The following is a 19,889-nucleotide window of genomic DNA, read 5'->3' on the forward strand; positions in this document are numbered from 1 at the left end:
ATCAATCCATTTCTTTCTATCTTTTTTAGTCCCCTCTGCCCAAGTCATCTTAGGACTCCCTTGATCCTTTTTTATATCCCAGATTTGTCCTCTCTACCTTCCCTAATGAGATATTTTGTTGTATCTTGTGGTTGATGCTGAACATGTTAATATGACACAGCTTGTTTCCTTTATTTTATCTGCTATGTTGGCAACTCTAATCTTCCGCTGAATATCTCATTTTGAACTCTATCCCTTAAAATGCTGCCACACATCCATCTTTTCAATACAATTCTTTCGCAGATCCAACACTGACACCCATATAGAGATTTGCAGGTAGCATAGCCATTTTTTAAGATTTCTTTTAACCCTAATGTTGGACAACCATCAAATAAGTGTTAACTTGTGAATCACATCTTGGTCAATATTTCCATTCTTCTGAATGATCTGCCAAGGCATTTAAAAACTTGTGGATGGCGCCTTGAAATCTAATGTCAGTGTTCTTGTTTTGTTCTCTTTTAGTACAATGTGTTCTTTGTTGCAGGATTTCCTATCCAAATGATGGCTTTCTTGATAGCGTTTCCTGTGCAATGTTGAACCATAATGTAGAAGCCTACTATCTTGCGTGTTTCTTATGTTTAGAATTTAGATGCACTACCATGATCCAACTTCTATCCACAAAATCCTATTCCCATGACCTTTTCATCTCTATGATAAAATAAAAGTTTAATGATGATATGGCATTTACTCACTGTATAAAACTTTTTTGTTTTCTTGGTTGATACAAATATTCTCGCTTCCTACTATGTAGATTTCTATAAGTCGTTCCAGCACGTTAACCAATGAAGCAAAGACTGAGAAATACAAGGATCTCCGTGCTTTGATTCAACTTCTTGCAAGCCTCTGCATGAAAGATATGGTAGTCTGCTTTCATATTTCGTAATGAATATAATTATCATAAATGCATGTTATATTGAGGCTCTTGATAATTTACAGATTGACTTTTCTGTTAGCTCTAACGAGTCAGAGGGTTTAAGTATTTCTCAGGTAATCCACCTCCACTTTATTTCAGTAATTATTCCATACATCTTGATTTAAACAAATACCAACTGCATATAGCACTAGATACTATATATAGTTGATGAGCTTAGTGACGCAAATGGGCTAATGTGGCCTTTGGCTACTCGTATGAGATTGATGCTAAGGGCTTTTCTGTCTATGGGAAATGCAGGTTGTTTATGTTGGTCTCCACATTATTACACCTTTGATATCCGTTGACCTTTTAAAATACCCTAAACTTTGTGATGACGTAAGTTCTATCCTCCCATCCCATGAGTATGCAAGCTTCAGATTTACTTTATGGAATTTGACTTTTAATTGATCCGATGTGCAGTACTTCTCTTTGATATCACACATGTTGGAGGTTTACCCAGAGATGGTTGGCCAACTAAATGAAGAAGCTTTCACCCATATAATTGGAACCTTGGACTTTGGCTTACGTCATCAAGTAAGTTTTTGTTACCATTCATTTCTAGGTATTAATAGCAGTGTACCTTGTTAGGGAAATATGTTTATGAACTAGTAAGCTGTTTTGCTTGGGGATAGGAGAGGATGACATGTAGGTTCTTAGGGAATTTATTCTTTTATCGATGTCTATGTTTTAAGAAAGCAATGGCCTCACTCCACTATTTGCGTGTAAAAGGATTAAAAGAATCTTCAGACCATGGACTCAGGCATGATGCTCATCCAGATTTGAATTTCCTAAATGAAAAATCAACGCTTACAACTTCTATTATCAAATAATTCAAAATAAATATCATATCAAATATGGGTATATATGAATTTCTGTTGAAAACTAAATTTATCAAGGTGCTGTTTTTGGAACTTTCGTGTTTATTTAATCAAGGTGCTGTTTTTGGAACTTCACGTTTATTTAAGGTGAAGCAGATTTGGTAAAATGTTTTACAATGACCACTTAAAATAAAAACCAATGAGTATTCCAAACAGGACAAGTTTTAATGCACTGTAGTCTGTAAGTGCTCTGAAATCTTTTCAAAATTTATAACTTATTACAGGCAGTAATTGGCAGTAACTCTCATGATAATAAAAAGCTTAGGACTTGGGATTGATATACATAATCAACCAGGTGATTAACTGGATAAAAGTTGTACATGCGATTCATAATCTCATATACAACTTGGAAAAAAAACCAAAATTCATTAGTCATTAAGGCTTATCCACATCTGGTCCACGTAGTTTTGGGTGATTAGGCTTATACACATGTGGTCCACTAAGTTATGAGTGTCTCAGATATCCATTGGATGTAAGTAGAGCTGCCATGAACCACTATCTTTGTTCTTAATTTATGTTCTCAAATTTATAGATCAGGCATTGATGCATGTATTTCATTTTCTGCCTTAATTATGCTGCAGGATTCAGAAGTTGTTGACAAGTGTTTGATATCTCTGAAGGCTCTCGCTTCATATCATTTTAAGGAAACTACCACCGGCAATGTGGGTTTAGGCTCTCATGCTAGTTGTGTCAAGGGTCCAGGGGGTAGTTTTCAAGAAGGAATTTTGAGTCGCTTTCTTCCTTCCTTGCTGCATTTACTTTTGTTTGATGATTACAGGTATATCTTTGTCTGCACTACTGATAGGTAAATTGTAAATTGAATATTTTATCATGGAAATGTGTACGTACATCTGAAATTGATTCGAGATTCCTGAGGCTATGGTGAAGTCAAAAATAAAATATGAAATCCCATATATATATAGAGAGAGAGAGGAAGAAGTTCAAGTGAGAACTATCCTTATATGAGAACGTGAGAACCAATCTGCTTGACAAAAAAGTGTTACTTTTTCATTATAAAGGAGTTTACTTTAGGCAAAAAAGTGCTACTTTTTTTTGGAAAAAAAATAATACTTTCAAGCAAAAAGTGTTACTTTAAGAAAAACAATCTGAAAAAAACTCGCAATTAGGTGTTACTTTTAACATAAAAAGATGTTACTTTTCGCAAAAAACGTGTTACTTTGTATTTATATTTTTTTTCTGAAAGTAACACTTTTTTACTACAAAGTACCAGATTCTTTTTAAATCAAAAGTAGCATTTTTTTGTCCAAAAGTAACACATTTTCTGTGAAAAAGTAACACATTTTTGTCAAAGAGATTGGTTCTCATATAAGTTTGGTTCTCACTGGAACTTGACCCTATATATATATATATATATATATATATATATATATATATATATATTTCTTTTCTGCGACTGTCAAGCTTTCTCCCATTGTGGCTTTATAAGTGTGATGACAACTTATGGAAGGAGCCAAATCTCTAGATGCTGGCTTTGTGTATCTGAAATGGTTACTGCTAGTGATTGTGCTTTTAAAATAGTGTTAACAAAAATGCAAAGTAGAGACTAGGGAGAGTTTGTAATATGAGAAGGTTGAAGTAATAGAATGATTGTCATTGTTGCTTGAAAATTGAAATGATGAATATACAAGATCCCTTTGCATAGGGGTTGAAAGATGCCTACTAATGTTTGTGATCATTGAAAAGTCACAAGACTCACAACCTATGCCATTTCATCTACACTCAATAACTCTTATGAATCTATCTCTTCATGTCATAGAATAAAAACATGACCGCATCGCTTCGCATTGGCCGCGTCGTAAAGGTTTTAAAAACAAACGAACCAATATTCCTCCCGTTGTAAAGGTGTAAAAAAAACGCGTTTTGGGCCGCATTAAGGGATATCTTATAGTTTCGACCGATATTTACACAATATGATAGTCGCATCACACCCGTAACTGCATCAGCGTTCCGTTACCGCGATCGCAACCGTTACTGCATTTTTACACTATGCTTCATGCTCTTTTATGAATCTATATTATACTTTTTCTTTATCAACAATAGCATATCAAGAGTCTCATACTATATTGAAAGTCTCATTAGGTAACACTCCTCGAGACTTTTGGTCTTCATTCCAAGTAAGCCTCAGAGCTTTTCAAACCTACCTTTTGGAAAGGGTTTGGTGAATATATCATCCAACTGATCTTCTCCATCAATCTTGACCAGCTTTTCTCCATCACTCTTGACCAGCTTGACTTCATTCTTAAAATTGCTATCATTTTATCGCAATAGATAATAGTAGCTCCTCCTTGAGCTTCACCAATATCTGACATTATCTTTCTTATCCTTATCGCTTGATTTACATCATCACAAGGTGAAATATATTTTGCTTGTGGTGTAGATTGGGCCATTTGTATCTTATTTCTGAGATGACAAGGAAGATACTCCAGTTCTAGCGTAAAAGCATTGTCTGAGGTTTTCTTCAACAGACTGTGCCCAATCACTAATTCTTGGATTAATAGTCATGATTTTTTAACTGAATATCATAGCTTGATGTTCCCTTCACATATCTTGGAATCTCTTTGCATGTTGTTGAATTAAGTTGGCTAGGACTTTACATGAATCTTGATAGTTAACTCGATACAAACATAATATCAAGCTTTTTTTTGTAGTAAGATAAAAGTATGATACCAATCATGCTTTCGTGATCATTTTTCTCATGCCCATCATCCTTGCTCAACTTTTCATTTCCTTGAAATGGTGTTGTGATAACTTTAGAAGACGTTCTCCATAATTCTTTTGACAAATGAAGATTCCCTCTGAATTGTGATTTAGTTATGAGAAAATAATTGAGAAGTCTAAAATCAGTCATCTTAATTTTCTTGCATCATTTTCTTCTTGAAATCTGAAATCAACTTCTTATTGTTGCCTGTAATGATAAGGTCATACAAGGAAAGAAGTAAAAAATATCTCTTACCACCATGGCTTACTGTAGGTTGATCAGGAAACTCAACTAATGATCTCATTTATGTAGCTTATTCTCTCCCTCCAGCTACGGATTTGCCAGCGCACATTGAAATTTGTAGAATTTAGCTACTACTAAGTAGTACAAATGGATTTAGGAGGATTTGAATGGCTTTAATTAATTTTTCTTTGGTATGATAATAGCGCTTTATAGTATAACTATATAAATGTTTCTTTGTACCTGTAGTTTGTTCTTTCTGAAATGGTTCAGTTTTGTACAGACTTGATAAACTTATGGCTTTTTTCTTTTTGAAAAAAATAGCACTGACTTGGTGAGCGCAGCAGCAGATGCTCTCCTTCCATTAATTCTTTGTGAGCAAGGTCTATATCAGGTAACTTTTTCACTTGTACACATGGATCTTTGTCTCAAATTATATAGCATATATGGGCCTGCCTAGTTCACTATAATATTTAAGTTTGAAGATGACCAGACCAGAATGAGCTTCACATGCCCCCATAATTCTTTGGGAATGTGTTCAAGTTTTGCAAGCTGTACTAGGAGCTAATTCTTATTTTAGTAGTTTTTGTTCCATCCTCTTTATGATGGGCCCTTTCAAATTGACTATCTCTTAGTAGTTCTGGTTCCATTTGCTAATGCTACGATATATAAAAAACTTTTGCTTAATTGTCTTCCGGCCCTCTCTCTTGACACCTCACAGTATCACTTTTTTTATCTGTCTTTGTCTGTACGCAACCCCACCCCCCCCCCCCCCCCCCCCGCCTAAAAAAGACATGCATATACAATTTAAACATTGAGATTTTAAAATGTCCACAGCGAGTTTGCATGCCGTTGATGTGTTGGTATTTAGGGAATATGTGAAAGTTTTCTAAGTTATATATAAAACGTTACAAACTGTTATACAATTTAAACGTTACAAAGTTTTCTAAGTTTTCTAAGTTATATGTGTTGGTATTTAGGGAATATGTGAAAGTTTTCTAAGTTATATATAAAACGTTACAAACTGTTGTATTTATAGTATTTTTTTGTCGAGTAAATTTGATTGATAAAAAATTGCCAAAAGGAAATGAATGATTAAACCTTTCAGATCATCCAGTCAATTCATATACTCAGAAATATGAAAATAAAAATAAATAAACTGATTTTCCAGAAAAAGTTGACTCTTTATTTTCGTTTTAAAAAAATTTTCAACTCTAGATCCAACCTAGTCCAATTTTTGGGTAAGAAAATACCCTTGGATTTGGTGATCTGGTTGATGAAGCACATACTTACTGAATTTTATGTGTACGAGTACGCTGTTTCAGTTCCTTTATTGTTTGTGTGCTCTTGCTGTGTTATGGTTTTGTCTCTTTTAATACCCCTCTCCTACGCCCTGAAAAAACATCAAAAAGAATTTTCGTCTAATAAATTGAAATTTGCAATTGAAATCACTTTAGATAATTTGATTGATTATTCATTTACATGAGGTTTAAAAAGGATACAAGGATTACTGAGGTACACGTATTGTTGCTATCAAAAAAAAAAGTTGTCAATGCTAACGAAACTGTCATTAATATATGTTAGTATATATATGTGTGTGATGGTATAAATGGAGAGCATCGCGTTTATGATAGAAGTAATGATTTGGAAGCTTAGCCAAGATATCTCATGATGTGAACAACATATAATATCTTTCTGCTCTTCGTTCTCCTGTTAATTTTTTTCGGTGTAGTCAAAAAACTAGTCATGTTCTGTTGTTTGTTCCAACTCAACTACTCAAGGCCAATCTGCTCTGAATTTTTTTTTTTTTTTTGGGTGTACTCCTATTCTAAGCCGCTAACAATCTTGATTACTTATCTGCTCATTCAGCGGTTGTGTAATGAATTGATAGAGAAACAAGCAAATCCAACATTTAAAACAAGGCTTGCAAATGCATTACACTCTCTTACAAATTCAAATCAGCTTTCTTCGACATTGGATCGAATTAATTGCAGAAGGTTCAGGAAGAATCTTCTAAATTTCCTGATAGAAGTTCGTGGCTTTTTGCGAGTGGTTTGACGCAATCTTCCCAGTTTACGAAAGGGCCTTTTTTGGCTTTCGAAGCATTTTTATGGTGGAAGAACAGACCTTTTTCATCAGTAGCGACTTTTATAGTTTATTGATGATTCTCGAGGATTTGATAAGTATTGCGAATAGTGTTTCGGTAGAAGAATCACTTTTATATATTGGATTTGTCAATGCCATTTGATTTGTTTTTTGTAGGGGTGAAGTAAGAGTAGTCCATTTCTATGTAAACGATTCAAATGCAGGCATATTCTCTCCTAATATAGAGAATTATATGTTGGATCAATGATCATGATGTGAAGAACCACGTTATTGTAGAAACCAGTATATCTTGACTTTTCTTCCAGTCGATGGCTTACGTTGACCGATTACTTGCTTAATGTCCCTTCATAAGGCAAGTCAAGATTTGGTGACCTAAGAACCACATTTTTGTTAGCCTATTAGACTCTGTAAAAGGAAAAGATAACGAAGTGAAGATAGTGTGTATAAGAATGCTAAAGTGTAGGGCTGAACATGGTTTGGTCTAAACCGTAAACCAAACCGTAATTTAAATATTTGGTCTGGTCTACGGTCTAAATGGTCTGGTCCGGTTTTTTTTTTAAAACGGTTTATGGTCCGGTCCCGGTTTTAAAATTTTCAAACCAAACCGGACCGAAAAACCGTATTAAAATCATATTTTAGGGGATTAGGGCAAGTGGGCAACTACTCGTGAGTGAACTCCTGCTGCTGGCTGCCTCCATCTCCTTTTCCAAAATCGTGAGTCGTAAATTATATTCTACGCTATCTCATTTCTCTCTGCTCTTCAAAGAATCACATGTGAGTTTCCGTTCTTCAAGATTTCATTTTCGATCTCGCTTGCAATTTCGCATTTTGATTTGATGTATTCTAGGCCTTTTGCAATTTCGATCTCTGCTCTCTGCAATTATATTCTAGGCCTTTTGCATGCGCTTGATAGTGACAATTCAGTTGTATTGCTATCCTTGAATTTCGTCTCCAAATTATTCATTTGTCAACTAGTTTAGTTGGCCTCCTGATTTTGGATTATGGTTTATGCAACAGGAAGTATTAGGCTATTATAAGCTGCACTAGCTAATAAGCAGATGTTTTGTAGGTGGAATTTATGAATCTCGTAATGTTAAATTGTTTGATTGGAATTTGATTGGAATTTATCAATTTTAGGGTTTGATTGGAATTTTGATATGTTGAATGTTAAATTGTTTAAATTCAAAGAATGAAGAATCTCACTCAATAAAAATTAAAAAAAAACCGTAGACCAGACCAGACCAGACCGCTCTAGAACGGTCTGGTCTAGTCCGGTCTGGTCTCTTGACTGGTCTGGTCTGGTCTGAAAAATTTTCAGACCGGAATTTCTGGTCTGGTCTGATTTTTCTGTCAAACCGTACCAGACCGGACCGTGTTCAGCCCTACTAAAGTGTTTAAGAACTGTATTAGAAAATAGAATTAAAAGTTGTGGGAAATTTGCTTTTAAATAGTTGGTGGAAAATGGAATACTCTCTCACGAAATTTAACCTATGTTTTTTAGTCTATCTTAAAAAATTTATTTTTTTATTTTGGTAATGATCTACTTTTTTCTTTAATTTTCATTTACATATTTACTTTCATTTCCATGCATCCACCGTTCTCCCACTTATAAAATATCACTTTTACCTGTTCTTTTATATTTTTACCAGTTGCTTATAGAGTAAATTTGATGGAATGAGAGAGTAGTAAAGAAGGCGATCAAGTGGACTAGCAAAAGACAAATCTTCATTTGTTAGCAAATGCAAATAGAGAGAAAAAATGGTTACGTGCAAAGAAATAAATTTTGGAGTTCAAAAATTGTCCAAAATATAAGGATAATTAACAATTTTTTCCTAATTCACCTACAGATTCCTTGATTTGATTTTGAAGAGTTTAGTAATTCTATCGATATATATTCTGCAAACTAAAAAGAAACGTATACATCCCCTCCGTCTCTTTTGTTTAATTAATATAATGCGTAGGGCTTGCAAAATCTCAACTATTTTTGCATTTCTTGAAAAAATTATAAAAAAAACACATTTGAAGTAAGCGAAGAATACTACTTATTTTGCAATAACATTTTACTGAAATGATGCAACATAATACAACTTAATACTAAGAATTTCTTAATCTGTTCAAATACAAGCAAGCCCCATGGCACATTCGATTAAGCCAAGCTAAATTAATCATTTATGTAGACATATTTCCGAATTTGGTCTGGCGAGCATGAACATAATCATATCTCCAACAGAACATGTCATCAAGCAAAGAGCCCACAAAAAGTTCAACGAACGTCAATTGTCTGCAATACCAGAAAAAGTACACATCAGAATATGTTGTAATTACCCTCCAAGGTCGTCAGAACAAGTCATCTGAATCATGTTTACTCATTTAACTTGATTCTTTCACTTATGCTATATTCGGCTCAAATCTACGACTGACATATACGCCAGTTTTTGGTTCCAATCAACAATGGCTTTCATAATTTACAGTATTCCACAACTTTGGGTTGGGTTATTTGAATCATGTAGTAAGTTATGGATCAGTTTTGCTTCGTAATCAACTTAAAAAGCTACAAAACCCAAAAAGAATTTCTAGTACTTTAACAAAGCCTAGAAATCCGATGTCATAATTTGACGACAAATCTATGTTTTTAGCCCACAATGATTACTACTTGGTCATACTTGAAGGCTATGTTCCCTTAATCTTAAAACATAACCAACCCGACGTTTAGAAATGAAATTCAAAGTATTACTTTTGTTTTCCTTAATGACTAGCAAATTATCCAAAACCACAGTCAAAAGTCAAAACAGAACTTACTCTGGTAACTCAAGTTGCTGATATTCACTTGTGCAACACACTCTTCTTAGCCAGCTTAGGCTTCTTTGACGCATGGTTCTGTAAGACATTTAAGAGAAATAAATCCAAAGAATAAGTGAATTGTGCTAGGATTGGAAGTAAATTAGGCAAATACAAAATGGACAGTTAAGAGCTCAATAAGCACTACCTTTTGCCTTTCCAAAGCTTCTACATCTATTCTCTCTTTCCAATTGCTTTTGCGTAGTTTAATTGGCCGGTTTCCAACATATTTACCTGCCATTTGAATTCAGATAAATATTCAATACAAACAAACTATGAGAATCTACAAACTTGCAAAATAGATGGCCTTAGAATCGGCCCAGTGTTGACTGATGTGCTATTCCCCCATTCCCCCTACAAAATTATAAATTGAGGCAAAACAAATATGGTTGGTCTTAGTTTATATTTGGCACAATTCGGGAAATTGATAGTTCAGAAAGTGAATTAGATAAGGAGTTAGGTAGCACTGGCTCTGCCAATTAAACTATGAGCTCATGATTATATAGCTCCAAAGAAATAATATCCATTATTGTGAAAAGCTAAAGATAATTAGTTTTTTGACTTTGGATTATAAAACACTAGTGTAAAATGGCCCATTAAATCATTTGTGCTCCTTATTCATGTGTAGTTGCAATTAATGTTTGCAATCAAGGATCAATCAATTGCAAACAGCCACTTTGTCATTACAAGGGTAAGGTTACGTAATTTTGTGATCCATCTCCCCGAATCCCAATGCATTGTGAGAATCAGAATTCATCAATACGTGTTCCATGGAAGTTCCATGATAAAAATGGGTCTAATTTAAATTGCTACATTATCAGAAATATTGAATACAAGTCAAACAATATAATTAAAAATAAAAAAGATGGATGACAAATCCATCAGAGATCCCGGTTGATTTAAGATCTATCACTAAATAAGTGGTAGGTATAGCAGCAGCAAAGATCAAGTGGCAGATAATAGAAACCCAAACTAAATTTGATTCATCACTTATCAGCCAAGCACAAAAAGAAATAATATCATTAGATGAAATCATAAAAACAGATAATCAGAAATTCAGCAAAACATTGAACATGATTAACAGTATATACAATAAACAATGGTCACCGTATAATCATATAGCCAGGGAATATTTGAGATCAAAAATTTCAGTGCAACTATACTATAAAGGAATGAATGTGTACCGTTCATTTCTTTCATTGCAGCAGCCAGGTCTGAAGGGTTGGCAAAGCTAACAAAACCATAACCCTTAGTCTTACCTGTCCGCTTATCTCTAACCACCTATAATGAAAAACGAGTGGACACATTACACTTGATTCCATAAATAAAGGGGATCAGAAGAGAAAATAAAGTAACTTACTTTTGCCATGTTGAACGAAGGGAACCGTGAAAAGGCTTTTGACAAGACATCATCATTCACCTCATTTCCAAGGTCGCCACAAAATAGGCGATAGTCATCTACAAGATACCATGACAACATTCAGAGACCATACCAAAAATAGAGCAGAATAAGAATCAGAATTATAAAACACTTATAAGACCAAAACACAGGAATTAAGAAATTCTGGTATTTTTGGAATAAGTCTGTACTAGTAGGACTGGTATTTTACCAAAGTCTGAAATATCACATTCACCCAATCATGGAACACCCCAAACAGTCTCGTGACAAAACAAATGAACCAAAACTTTCATTGGGAAAGAAAAAAGAAAAAACCAAGATTTTGGATATCGATTAAAAATTACCTACATGAACTCAGGATTAATTACCCTCTGACATTTACAGGATTTCACTCAACAGTCACCCCCAGGCCCCAAGTAGCTTGAAACTTGAAAATGGTTGCACTGCTATGTACCTAAAAAGTAGGTGGAACCAAGTGCAATTCTAGTTCATTTTGTGCTCATATGTGGGATGCGTAAATACCAGCTCATTTCACAAATGAGCAAAAAGAACTAAATATACACTTTAGTGCAAAAACCTTTTGGGTGTATCGGGGTGCAAGATATGCATCTTACTTTAGACTACCATGTTTATATTCCAACTGTTGCCTGATTAACACATTTACACACAGCTCTTGTACAGCAAATCCTAAGCAGTAAGGATCCAGAGCACTGATGAAATATCATAACACAAATCATAGAAAGGATGATATATAGAAGACACTGATAAGCAATTCAAATGATTATTTAACAGCATTTAAAAAGACTAGTTTACAACAATCTTATTTTACTTTAGCTGCCTTTGTTGGATCGTCAACACTCCAGCATAGGTATGCACATTTTTTTGCAAAAATAAAGCAGTTTTTTCCATCAAATTAAAATTGAGACACTTGGAATTGGGATACAAGTATCCAAGTCTGAGTAGCATTGAACACAATATATGCACGGAAAAATGGTCCAAACACTTATGCATGTGAACATTTGGATATAAGTATAGCCTGCGTAGAAATCTCTTGTAAGGTACAAATTTTATGGTCGAAATTATACTTTGAAGTCTCTCCAATTGGCAGCACACCTAATTCGTATTAAATTATGGACAACGCATTTTGAATATACATGAGTCAACTACTATACAAGGATCGAATAAAAACCCACATACCAGTTGATGGAAAAAGGTCGAAGTTTTTATAGGTTGGTAGTGCTAAACGATAAACATAAAAGTACAAGTATAATACTACTATGTGACTCAGGAAGGTAAGCATACTTTCAGGCCATTCTGCTAGTGTTGGATCCTCCCATGTCTGCCCTGCAGCTTTACGAGGTATTGCTTTCTTCTTTGTTTCAGCTTTGTGTTCAATATCGCTACTTGCAAGAGCTGCTTTGACACTCTCTAAAGCTTCAGGAGTTATAGTTTGTGCATCTTTTTGAAATAGTTGTTGTGCCTGTAAAAACAAACAAATAATTATTAAAATCACAGCAAGATACATAACAATACAATGCACAAAATTATCTAAACTATTCTCCACCACTGGTGACATCCGACCATATGTTTGTTTGGTCTGTCTTTAGATTTATAATAACAAATAAGATGACAATCATCCTTGATAATGCATATTTCAAACCAGACAAACAGTAAGTGGCACCAGCATGCAAGAAACATGAGGTCCTTCAATTACAAAACATGCGCTTTATAATGGATTTTGAGGTTACCGTTTCACAAAACCCCACTATGTAACTTGTGATTTGAATTCACATCATAACGGCCAATATAAGCTAAATATAAGTCAATATAACTTTTTGTTAATATGCATTAGGTTCCAAAAAGTCTATTATAAGCTTCAATTTGAATATATTGTTTTAGAGAACTTAAAATACATTGATAAAATGGTAATTTTCAAGTTAACACTTCACATTGCGATTCCACGAAATGAGTTCTTAAGCCACGAGGTGCGATGGTAGCGACATCGCCACCGTTGTCGCATTGCTACATCATACGCAATTTTTTCAATGGGTACCACTAAAAACACCATCACGCAGATTCATTGAGCAGCTTGATAATCAAATGTCTCAATATATTTCACCAAGCAAATATTTTCCAATCCATCAATTCACTCAAAACTTATGTAGTTAAACAATAAAAACCTAAGCCCCAACCACCAATTCTTTGCACTTATGCAAGGAGAGCAAACAAGGGTAGAAAATGGAAAAGCAATGGGCATAATTAATTTATTCTTTGCACTTATTGATAAGCACTTTATTACTCGATGTATTCAGTAGGATTTTTATTCTTTTTGTTATATATTTTGTTGTAGGGATTTTTTTGAGTAAAATCTAATGTTTAGTTGACTTAGGACCTCTAAATACATTAAATAAGGATTAATATTATAAAGACTTATGAGCTGAAGCAAAAGATGGTAATCAAAAACAAAGAAAAAAGAAAATCAAGATAAAAAAAAAAGGGGGGGCCTCATAAAAACAAGCATATCTCTCAGATGGTAAAAGCTTTTTCCAAGATTTCAATTGAAGATCAAAATTAGAATCTTACAATCAAAATGGTTTATTATACGCTTAAAACCAATAACTGAGCAAGTAGATATTGTAACACCTCGGCCCCTCGGACCGCTGGTGACTACTCTTGGAAACTGTAGACTAGCCCCACAAACCAATACACGTCTTTCCAGCGCACTTTGGCCTCACTCGCGCGCACCCAGGAAAACTTCCCAGGAGATCACCCATCCTAAGATTGCTCTCCACCAAGCACGCTTAACTGTGGAGTTCTTAGCAAATGGGCTCCCTAGAAAAGAAGATGCACCTTGTTGATATGAGTAGTCTATCAATCCTTTTTCAAGCTAAATTTGGGGTATTACACTCACCCCCACTTAAGAATACAACGTCCTCGTTGGACCGTAACTTCAGGATCTTTTCCCCCGCTAGGTGAACTGAACACTATCAGCCACGGTCGCAGGGTTGCTCTGATACCATTTGTAACACCCCGGCCCCTCGAACCGCTGGTGACTACTCTTGGAGACTGTAGACTAGCCCCACAAACCAACACACGTCTTTCCAGCGCACTTTGGTCTCACTCGTGCGCACCCAGGAAAACTTCCCAGGAGGTCACCCATCCTAAGATTGCTCTCCACCAAGCACGCTTAACTGTGGAGTTCTTAGCAAATGGGCTCCCTAGAAAAGAAGATGCACCTTGTTGATATAAGTAGTCTATCAATCCTTTTTCAAGCTAAATTTGGGGTATTACAGATATGGTTGTATGAATTGCAGAATAATAATTTTATGTTTACCTTCTCTTAAATTATGTTTTACGTTTTCTTTTTCTTAGTTAAAAAGACTCTAAGATCTCTATTTGTTTTGTAATTTTATTTTTCCTCTTCTGATATTATAAAAGCATAGATTTTTATTACAATAGCTTACGAATTTAGATCTTGCTATCAGTGTCTTAGGTTTTGAATCTGATATGACCAATCTAGTGTAAGTGGTAAATATAATTAATTAGTAAGTGATATTGAGATAATTAATTATTGAAAAAGGTAAACTATAATTGTATTCAATTTGATTGTTCTTTTAGTTAAACAACCCAATAGATTAAATCTAATATGATTGTTTAGGTTGTTCTAGTGTTAGGGTTATATCGCATATCTTAACTAATAACTAATATCTTAAAAGGAATAGGAATCATAGTTGTCTTAACTCTAAGCTAAGTTAATAAAAAAATAAATAAAGAAATATTACGACGATCAAATAACAAACAAACGCAAAATTCTTAATTTAAGTGTTTCATATACTGTTTACAACCATTCTTTGTTTTAAGTGATTTTTGTTACCATCTAAAAACCCTCACTTTATTTTTAAATTTAACAAAGATAAATTTTCCTTTTTCGTTGTGGTACGAAATTTACTACCCTGAAACTGTTTAGAAGAAAAAGTGTAAAAATTTGACCATCGTCAATGACGACTTTAGGTGAAGTCACTTATGTGGCAACAAATGAAGCTACAATGTAATAAAGGTTGCACTACACATAGTATTTTGATATGAAGAAGGCATATAGCAACGTAATAAGCTAAAAACTTTGGTAACATTTGTCAAAAAAAATAGCATAAATATACAAAAAAAAAAAAAAAAAACAAAAAAAAACTCCAAAATAAGAATCAAAAAATACAAAATGGCAGACATGTCAAGGAGCTACAAAATTTCCCATCGCAATGAGATATTGCTAAAAGTGAAGTTAATACATTGTGGATGGCTCAAATGGAAAACAGCGGCCTTATTTTTAAAAGGCGCAAAACATCTAAAGTTGGAAAGGGTCCTAAAAGCCCAAACATAAGACAGCTTTTATAAGGTGCCACAAACCCATAAAAAAATTATAAACCCAAAAATTCCATCAAAAAAAAAATGAAGGCAAAGACAAATAAGAAACGAGAAGAAATAAAGATAAAGAGAAGAGAAAACATAATTGGTGGATACTTGCATCCAATAAGCTTTTTCTAAGGTTAACACCAAAAGACACCCATAGGTGCTCAATTTATACGCAATACACACGCTTAAAGAAATCGCCACGCTTAGATTATCAAGGTGCCTAACCTATCCCAATCCAAGGCGCTCGCCTAAGGCATGTCTAGGAGTGCTTTTTAAGACTAAGATTGCAATCAAGTGTCTCATTAATGTTAAAAGGGCATCCAATGCATCATCATTAAAACTTTACTATATGCTCTGTTTTGTGAATGTGACTCATGAACCCTGGCTCTAGGAAAGTAGATGGTGTTTACATGGTGTACAACAGTAACAGAAGAAGATAGCATGCGTGTGAACAAGTGTGAAGATTCAAAGGAGACAAGTGCAGCAGCAGCATTGGGCGTTCGAACGAGGGGCACTCTGATGAATGTGCTTGTTTTGCTTGGTATCTGAACATGTTCTTTTTTGTGTGCTTGTTCCAGCATACTCTTTCCGTTATATTTGACGGATGTAAAATGCCCTAATTTCCCCCAACTATAAATACCCTAATGTCTTTTATCTACCATTATTGAGTGACACTTATAAGTGTTGAGAGCCACAATCAACAAAGGTTTAATGAGAGGGATTCTCTTGGAAACCTTAGGTGAAGGCTCTACCATTTAGTGTTCAAAAATGTTGTTCTCCCAAATCATATCTTTTTTGTTTGATTTCTTCCTTGAAAATTTTCTACTTTTTGTTTTCTTAAACTTGATTTGGTATTTACTTTCAACACATAATACTTTAAGTAAGAAATTTCGGATAAATTAACAAATCCACAATGTTACAAAGCCCATAAAACATTGTTCAAAGTTCAATTATTTGTAAAAATAAATCAAATGGAACTAAAGGTAAATTACCTGCTGAAATTGAGGAAGCGTATAGACACCTGGAGCAGCGGAATACGCTGCAGGAACAACGGATGCAGTAGGAATCATAGGAACAGCGGCAGGAAGAGAAGGTTGTGGTAGCGCGGCATACTGCGGTTGCTGTAAATGAAAGGGCGTCGGAAAATATGATCCGTTTGAATATGTGAATTGTGAAGAAATTGATGTGGATGATGATGATGGTACCGTCGACATAGCAACTGATTTGAAAGTAACAAAATCTAGATGAACGTGAAATAGTAAGATTTTGATATTTGGGTTTTCAAGTCAGCAGGGGCGGAATAATTTTTAAAAAACAGTACAATCAAGTGCGTTAATAAATTGCATTGAACAATAACCGATTAATTAATCACAATTTACAATCTTTAAACTATTAAGTATACATCCCTTAAACTATCAAACTAATTAAACTATCAAGTATACAACCTTTAAAGTACCAAACTAATTAATCACCATTGTCAATTGCTAAATAGGTTAGAAAACCCTAATTTTTTAAAGCCCTAATATACCTAGGAAGAGAACCAAAGCCCTAATTTACCTAAATAGATAAACAATTATTTCAATAAAAGCCCTAATTTTTAAACAAATAGATAGATAAACATAAAGATAAACAAATTGAAATAGAAGATTAATTTACCTAAGAAGAGAAAGAGAAATAGAGAACGGAAGGCAGAAAGCTGAATTTCTGGCTGCAGACAGGGGGCAGCGGGCTATCGGACGACCGACTGGGGGTGGCCGGTGGCGGACAGGCGGTGACGGGATTGTGGAAATCAGAAATTGGGAAGGGGAGGGATTATGGGGAAATCAGAATATGGGAATGCGGAAGGAGCGCGATTATGGGGAGATTTCCACCAGTCTCGGCCGCATAAATGAGATTTCCACACCCAAAACTAAGTTTTAAAAGTTCTTCTTGAATGAGACCGCTTCATAACGACATTGTCAATTTGGACCGGTTTAATTCATGCGTGTAAAAATTTGGCATTATTTTTATTTTTTAGACGTTTATCAATTTTGATCTTAAAAGTATCAATTTTGACCTTAAATTGATACCTTTAAGGTCAAAATTGATAAACGTCTAGAAAATTAAAAAGTTGTTACACGTGCGAATTTGATCGGCTCAAATTAACGGTCTCATAATGAGACCGTCTCATCCAAGTTTTTGAGAAGTTTTAATTTCGATGTAAGACGCTCTTCATGCATGGGCTGAATAGCCCGACTAATGAAATTAGCATATGGGTTTTTATTTTAGGTCGTCTCACCGAAAAAAATCTTTTATAAGAGTAGCTTTTTTAACTATTTTTGTGAAAGACTGTTTCTTGGTGAGACGAGTTAAATAATGAGTCTATAAAGAGCTCAATCTCAGAATAGTATGTATTAGATGTACTATTTAACTCTTGTATAAGACTCGTCTCTCGGTGAGACTGTCTTATATAATAATTTTCCTTTTTATATAATTTTTTAATTCAAATTTGAGACTTAAAAGGGAAATCCAAGATAACGATGGAACTAATTTTTTGACCTTTGAATTTGGTCTTTTAAGTCTTGGAATTAGGATTTTTTAAAATGTTATAATGCCAAATTTAAGAAGTAAACCAAATCGACTTAAGTCTTGAAATTGATCTTTTATGTCTTAAAATTCAGCCTATTAGGTCTTGAATTTGATTTTTTTTAAGTCTTAAATTTCATTTAAAAGTATTAAAAAGTTGAAAAAAATAGGCTATGGACTATTTAGCGAATTTATGGGTGGTTGCACCCATGCAACCGTTGCATATAAGTTTTTGTAAAAAAAAATTAGAGATTTAAATATGTGATCTTTAGATTAAAAGTCGATTATTTTATCAACTTAGTTAATATAATTTATACAAGTATTTTTCCTATGATGCCAATTGACATCACTTGCTCAATTAATTTAGTGTTTGGATTTTAAAGAAAAATTTGAAGTTTTTATTTCTTTTCTTTTTGAAAGGAACCTGGACATAATTAAGGTCCTAAAATACAATTGCTCTCCTCTTTAGTAATTCATGATTTCAATCCTTAATTTGGTTAATTCGTCAACCAAGTTTTTTTTTCTTCAATTCAATTTACTCAATTTAGCTTCATGTCTTCAATTGGATGATCTATGTCACATAGAAGCTTCTCCAAGTACTGAATTTTGTTGTTGGTTACATGTCCTAAAATACCTTTTTTTTTTCATAAAATAAATAAAAAAATTAAGTAAGTAAAAATCGAAATCCTAAAATTTAAACTAAATAAATTGGACAAACTTTTAAACTAGGAATCCAAGAAATATTAATGTAGGCAACCATAAAATTTCTTACTAAAATTTAATCCATTACGAACAACTTTAAACTTTGCAAAATCACTATAGTTACGTCTCTGCTCTTAGAAACTTGACGAACTAGAGAAGAAATAATAGAGAAGGAAGATGAATTATTTTTAACTTTTTAATGGTTTAAAACAAAATATAAATAAAAACAATGTTTAAATTTTCTTATACAATCGATAAGCAACAAATGAATATCCATTAAAAGACTATCCCAATATTTAACCCATAGGGTGTAAAGGTGTTTATTGATTCATTGGATTCATTTCGGATCACATGTTTAATTTTGATTTGGTTAATAATCGGGTTTTGTGTCCAAAATAATTTTTACATAATTTAAATTCATTTTGAAATCGGGTCAAGTCGAATTCGATTATAAAATCGGATAAATATCAAATCGTTGGATCTATTTTGAACAGCTGTAACAGGATAAATCAAATCTACCTATTGAAAAATGAATAAAAATTGACAAATTAAGGTAGAAAAAATGTAGTAGTGTGTAGTCCTATAACGTACAAGTATACACATATAATAAGTGAGTAAGAGGACTAAAATAGTAAAGTGTAGAGCAGGGTAAAAAAGGAATAGAGACAAAGAAATGTGTCAAAATCAGAATCACAATATTAGTACATTACTCTAAGTCTCTCATCACAAGTCATTATTTTACCATTTTGGCCAACATCAGTTTACTCATAGTAGTTACTATTTCTGGCCCCACAACACTAACACTGTCTAACACTGCCCTTGCCCCTTTCCTTTTCCCCATCTTCCTCTTCACTCATTGGATCGCACTAGAATACTCTCTAATATATCTATGTCCCATCTAATTTATCTCAATTTATATATTTCGTCCGTACTCTTTAATTTGCATTGAGAAAAGGATAATTTATAAGGATGTGGTAAAAAATTTAAAAAAATGAATTGTGTAGATGAAATTAAAAAAGAGTTAAAATGTATGGATGACATTAAAAGAAAGTGATGGGCCATCATCTAAAAAAGAAATAATGC

General features: G+C 33.8%; 2 protein-coding genes across 7 annotated transcripts in view; one reads left to right on the top strand and one right to left on the bottom strand.

The window, feature by feature from the left end:
• Positions 1-7,199, top strand: part of LOC130828285 (uncharacterized) — a 41,346-nt gene extending 34,147 nt beyond the window's left edge. For 2 of the 4 annotated variants that reach the window (XM_057694176.1, XM_057694178.1), the window contains 7 exons: positions 791-898; positions 976-1,026; positions 1,211-1,288; positions 1,373-1,486; positions 2,412-2,608; positions 5,114-5,183; positions 6,659-7,199. In XM_057694176.1, the coding sequence (XP_057550159.1) occupies positions 791-898; positions 976-1,026; positions 1,211-1,288; positions 1,373-1,486; positions 2,412-2,608; positions 5,114-5,183; positions 6,659-6,847 (807 nt within the window). In that variant the 3' untranslated portion in view covers positions 6,848-7,199. Of the gene's footprint in view, positions 1-790; positions 899-975; positions 1,027-1,210; positions 1,289-1,372; positions 1,487-2,411; positions 2,609-5,113; positions 5,184-6,658 lie in introns of those variants that run through there. The other 2 variants (XM_057694177.1, XR_009047355.1) reach the window with 2 other exon arrangements.
• A 1,714-nt stretch (positions 7,200-8,913) lies between these two features.
• LOC130828287 (uncharacterized) lies at positions 8,914-17,434 on the bottom strand. 3 transcript variants are annotated; one of them, XM_057694182.1, is made up of 8 exons: positions 17,196-17,434; positions 16,532-16,660; positions 12,435-12,612; positions 11,094-11,191; positions 10,918-11,014; positions 9,882-9,967; positions 9,695-9,772; positions 8,914-9,176 (listed from the first exon to the last, which is right to left on the bottom strand). In XM_057694182.1, exons 2-7 carry the CDS (start codon positions 16,607-16,609, stop codon positions 9,719-9,721), a joined length of 591 nt encoding a protein of 196 aa, XP_057550165.1. In that variant the 5' UTR covers positions 16,610-16,660; positions 17,196-17,434; the 3' UTR covers positions 8,914-9,176; positions 9,695-9,718. The 3 variants fall into 3 exon arrangements, with proteins under 3 accessions (XP_057550165.1, XP_057550164.1, XP_057550163.1); XM_057694181.1 differs by having other exon boundaries at positions 16,532-16,758; XM_057694180.1 differs by having other exon boundaries at positions 16,532-16,779.
• Positions 17,435-19,889: the final 2,455 nt, after the last annotated feature.

This window comes from Amaranthus tricolor, chromosome 12, assembly GCF_026212465.1.
Source record: "Amaranthus tricolor cultivar Red isolate AtriRed21 chromosome 12, ASM2621246v1, whole genome shotgun sequence".
Taxonomy (NCBI): Eukaryota; Viridiplantae; Streptophyta; class Magnoliopsida; order Caryophyllales; family Amaranthaceae; genus Amaranthus; species Amaranthus tricolor.

Excerpts from the sequence above, each read along its gene's own strand:
- LOC130828287 (XM_057694181.1), bottom strand. The coding sequence starts at position 16,753 with ATGTCGACGGTACCATCATCATCATCCACATCAATTTCTTCACAATTC. Across the intron at positions 12,613-16,531 it reads CGCTTCCTCAATTTCAGCAG|GCACAACAACTATTTCAAAA; the intron begins GTAATTTACCTT and ends TTGTTTTTACAG. Across the intron at positions 9,968-10,917 it reads TGCAATGAAAGAAATGAACG|GTAAATATGTTGGAAACCGG; the intron begins GTACACATTCAT and ends TTCAAATGGCAG.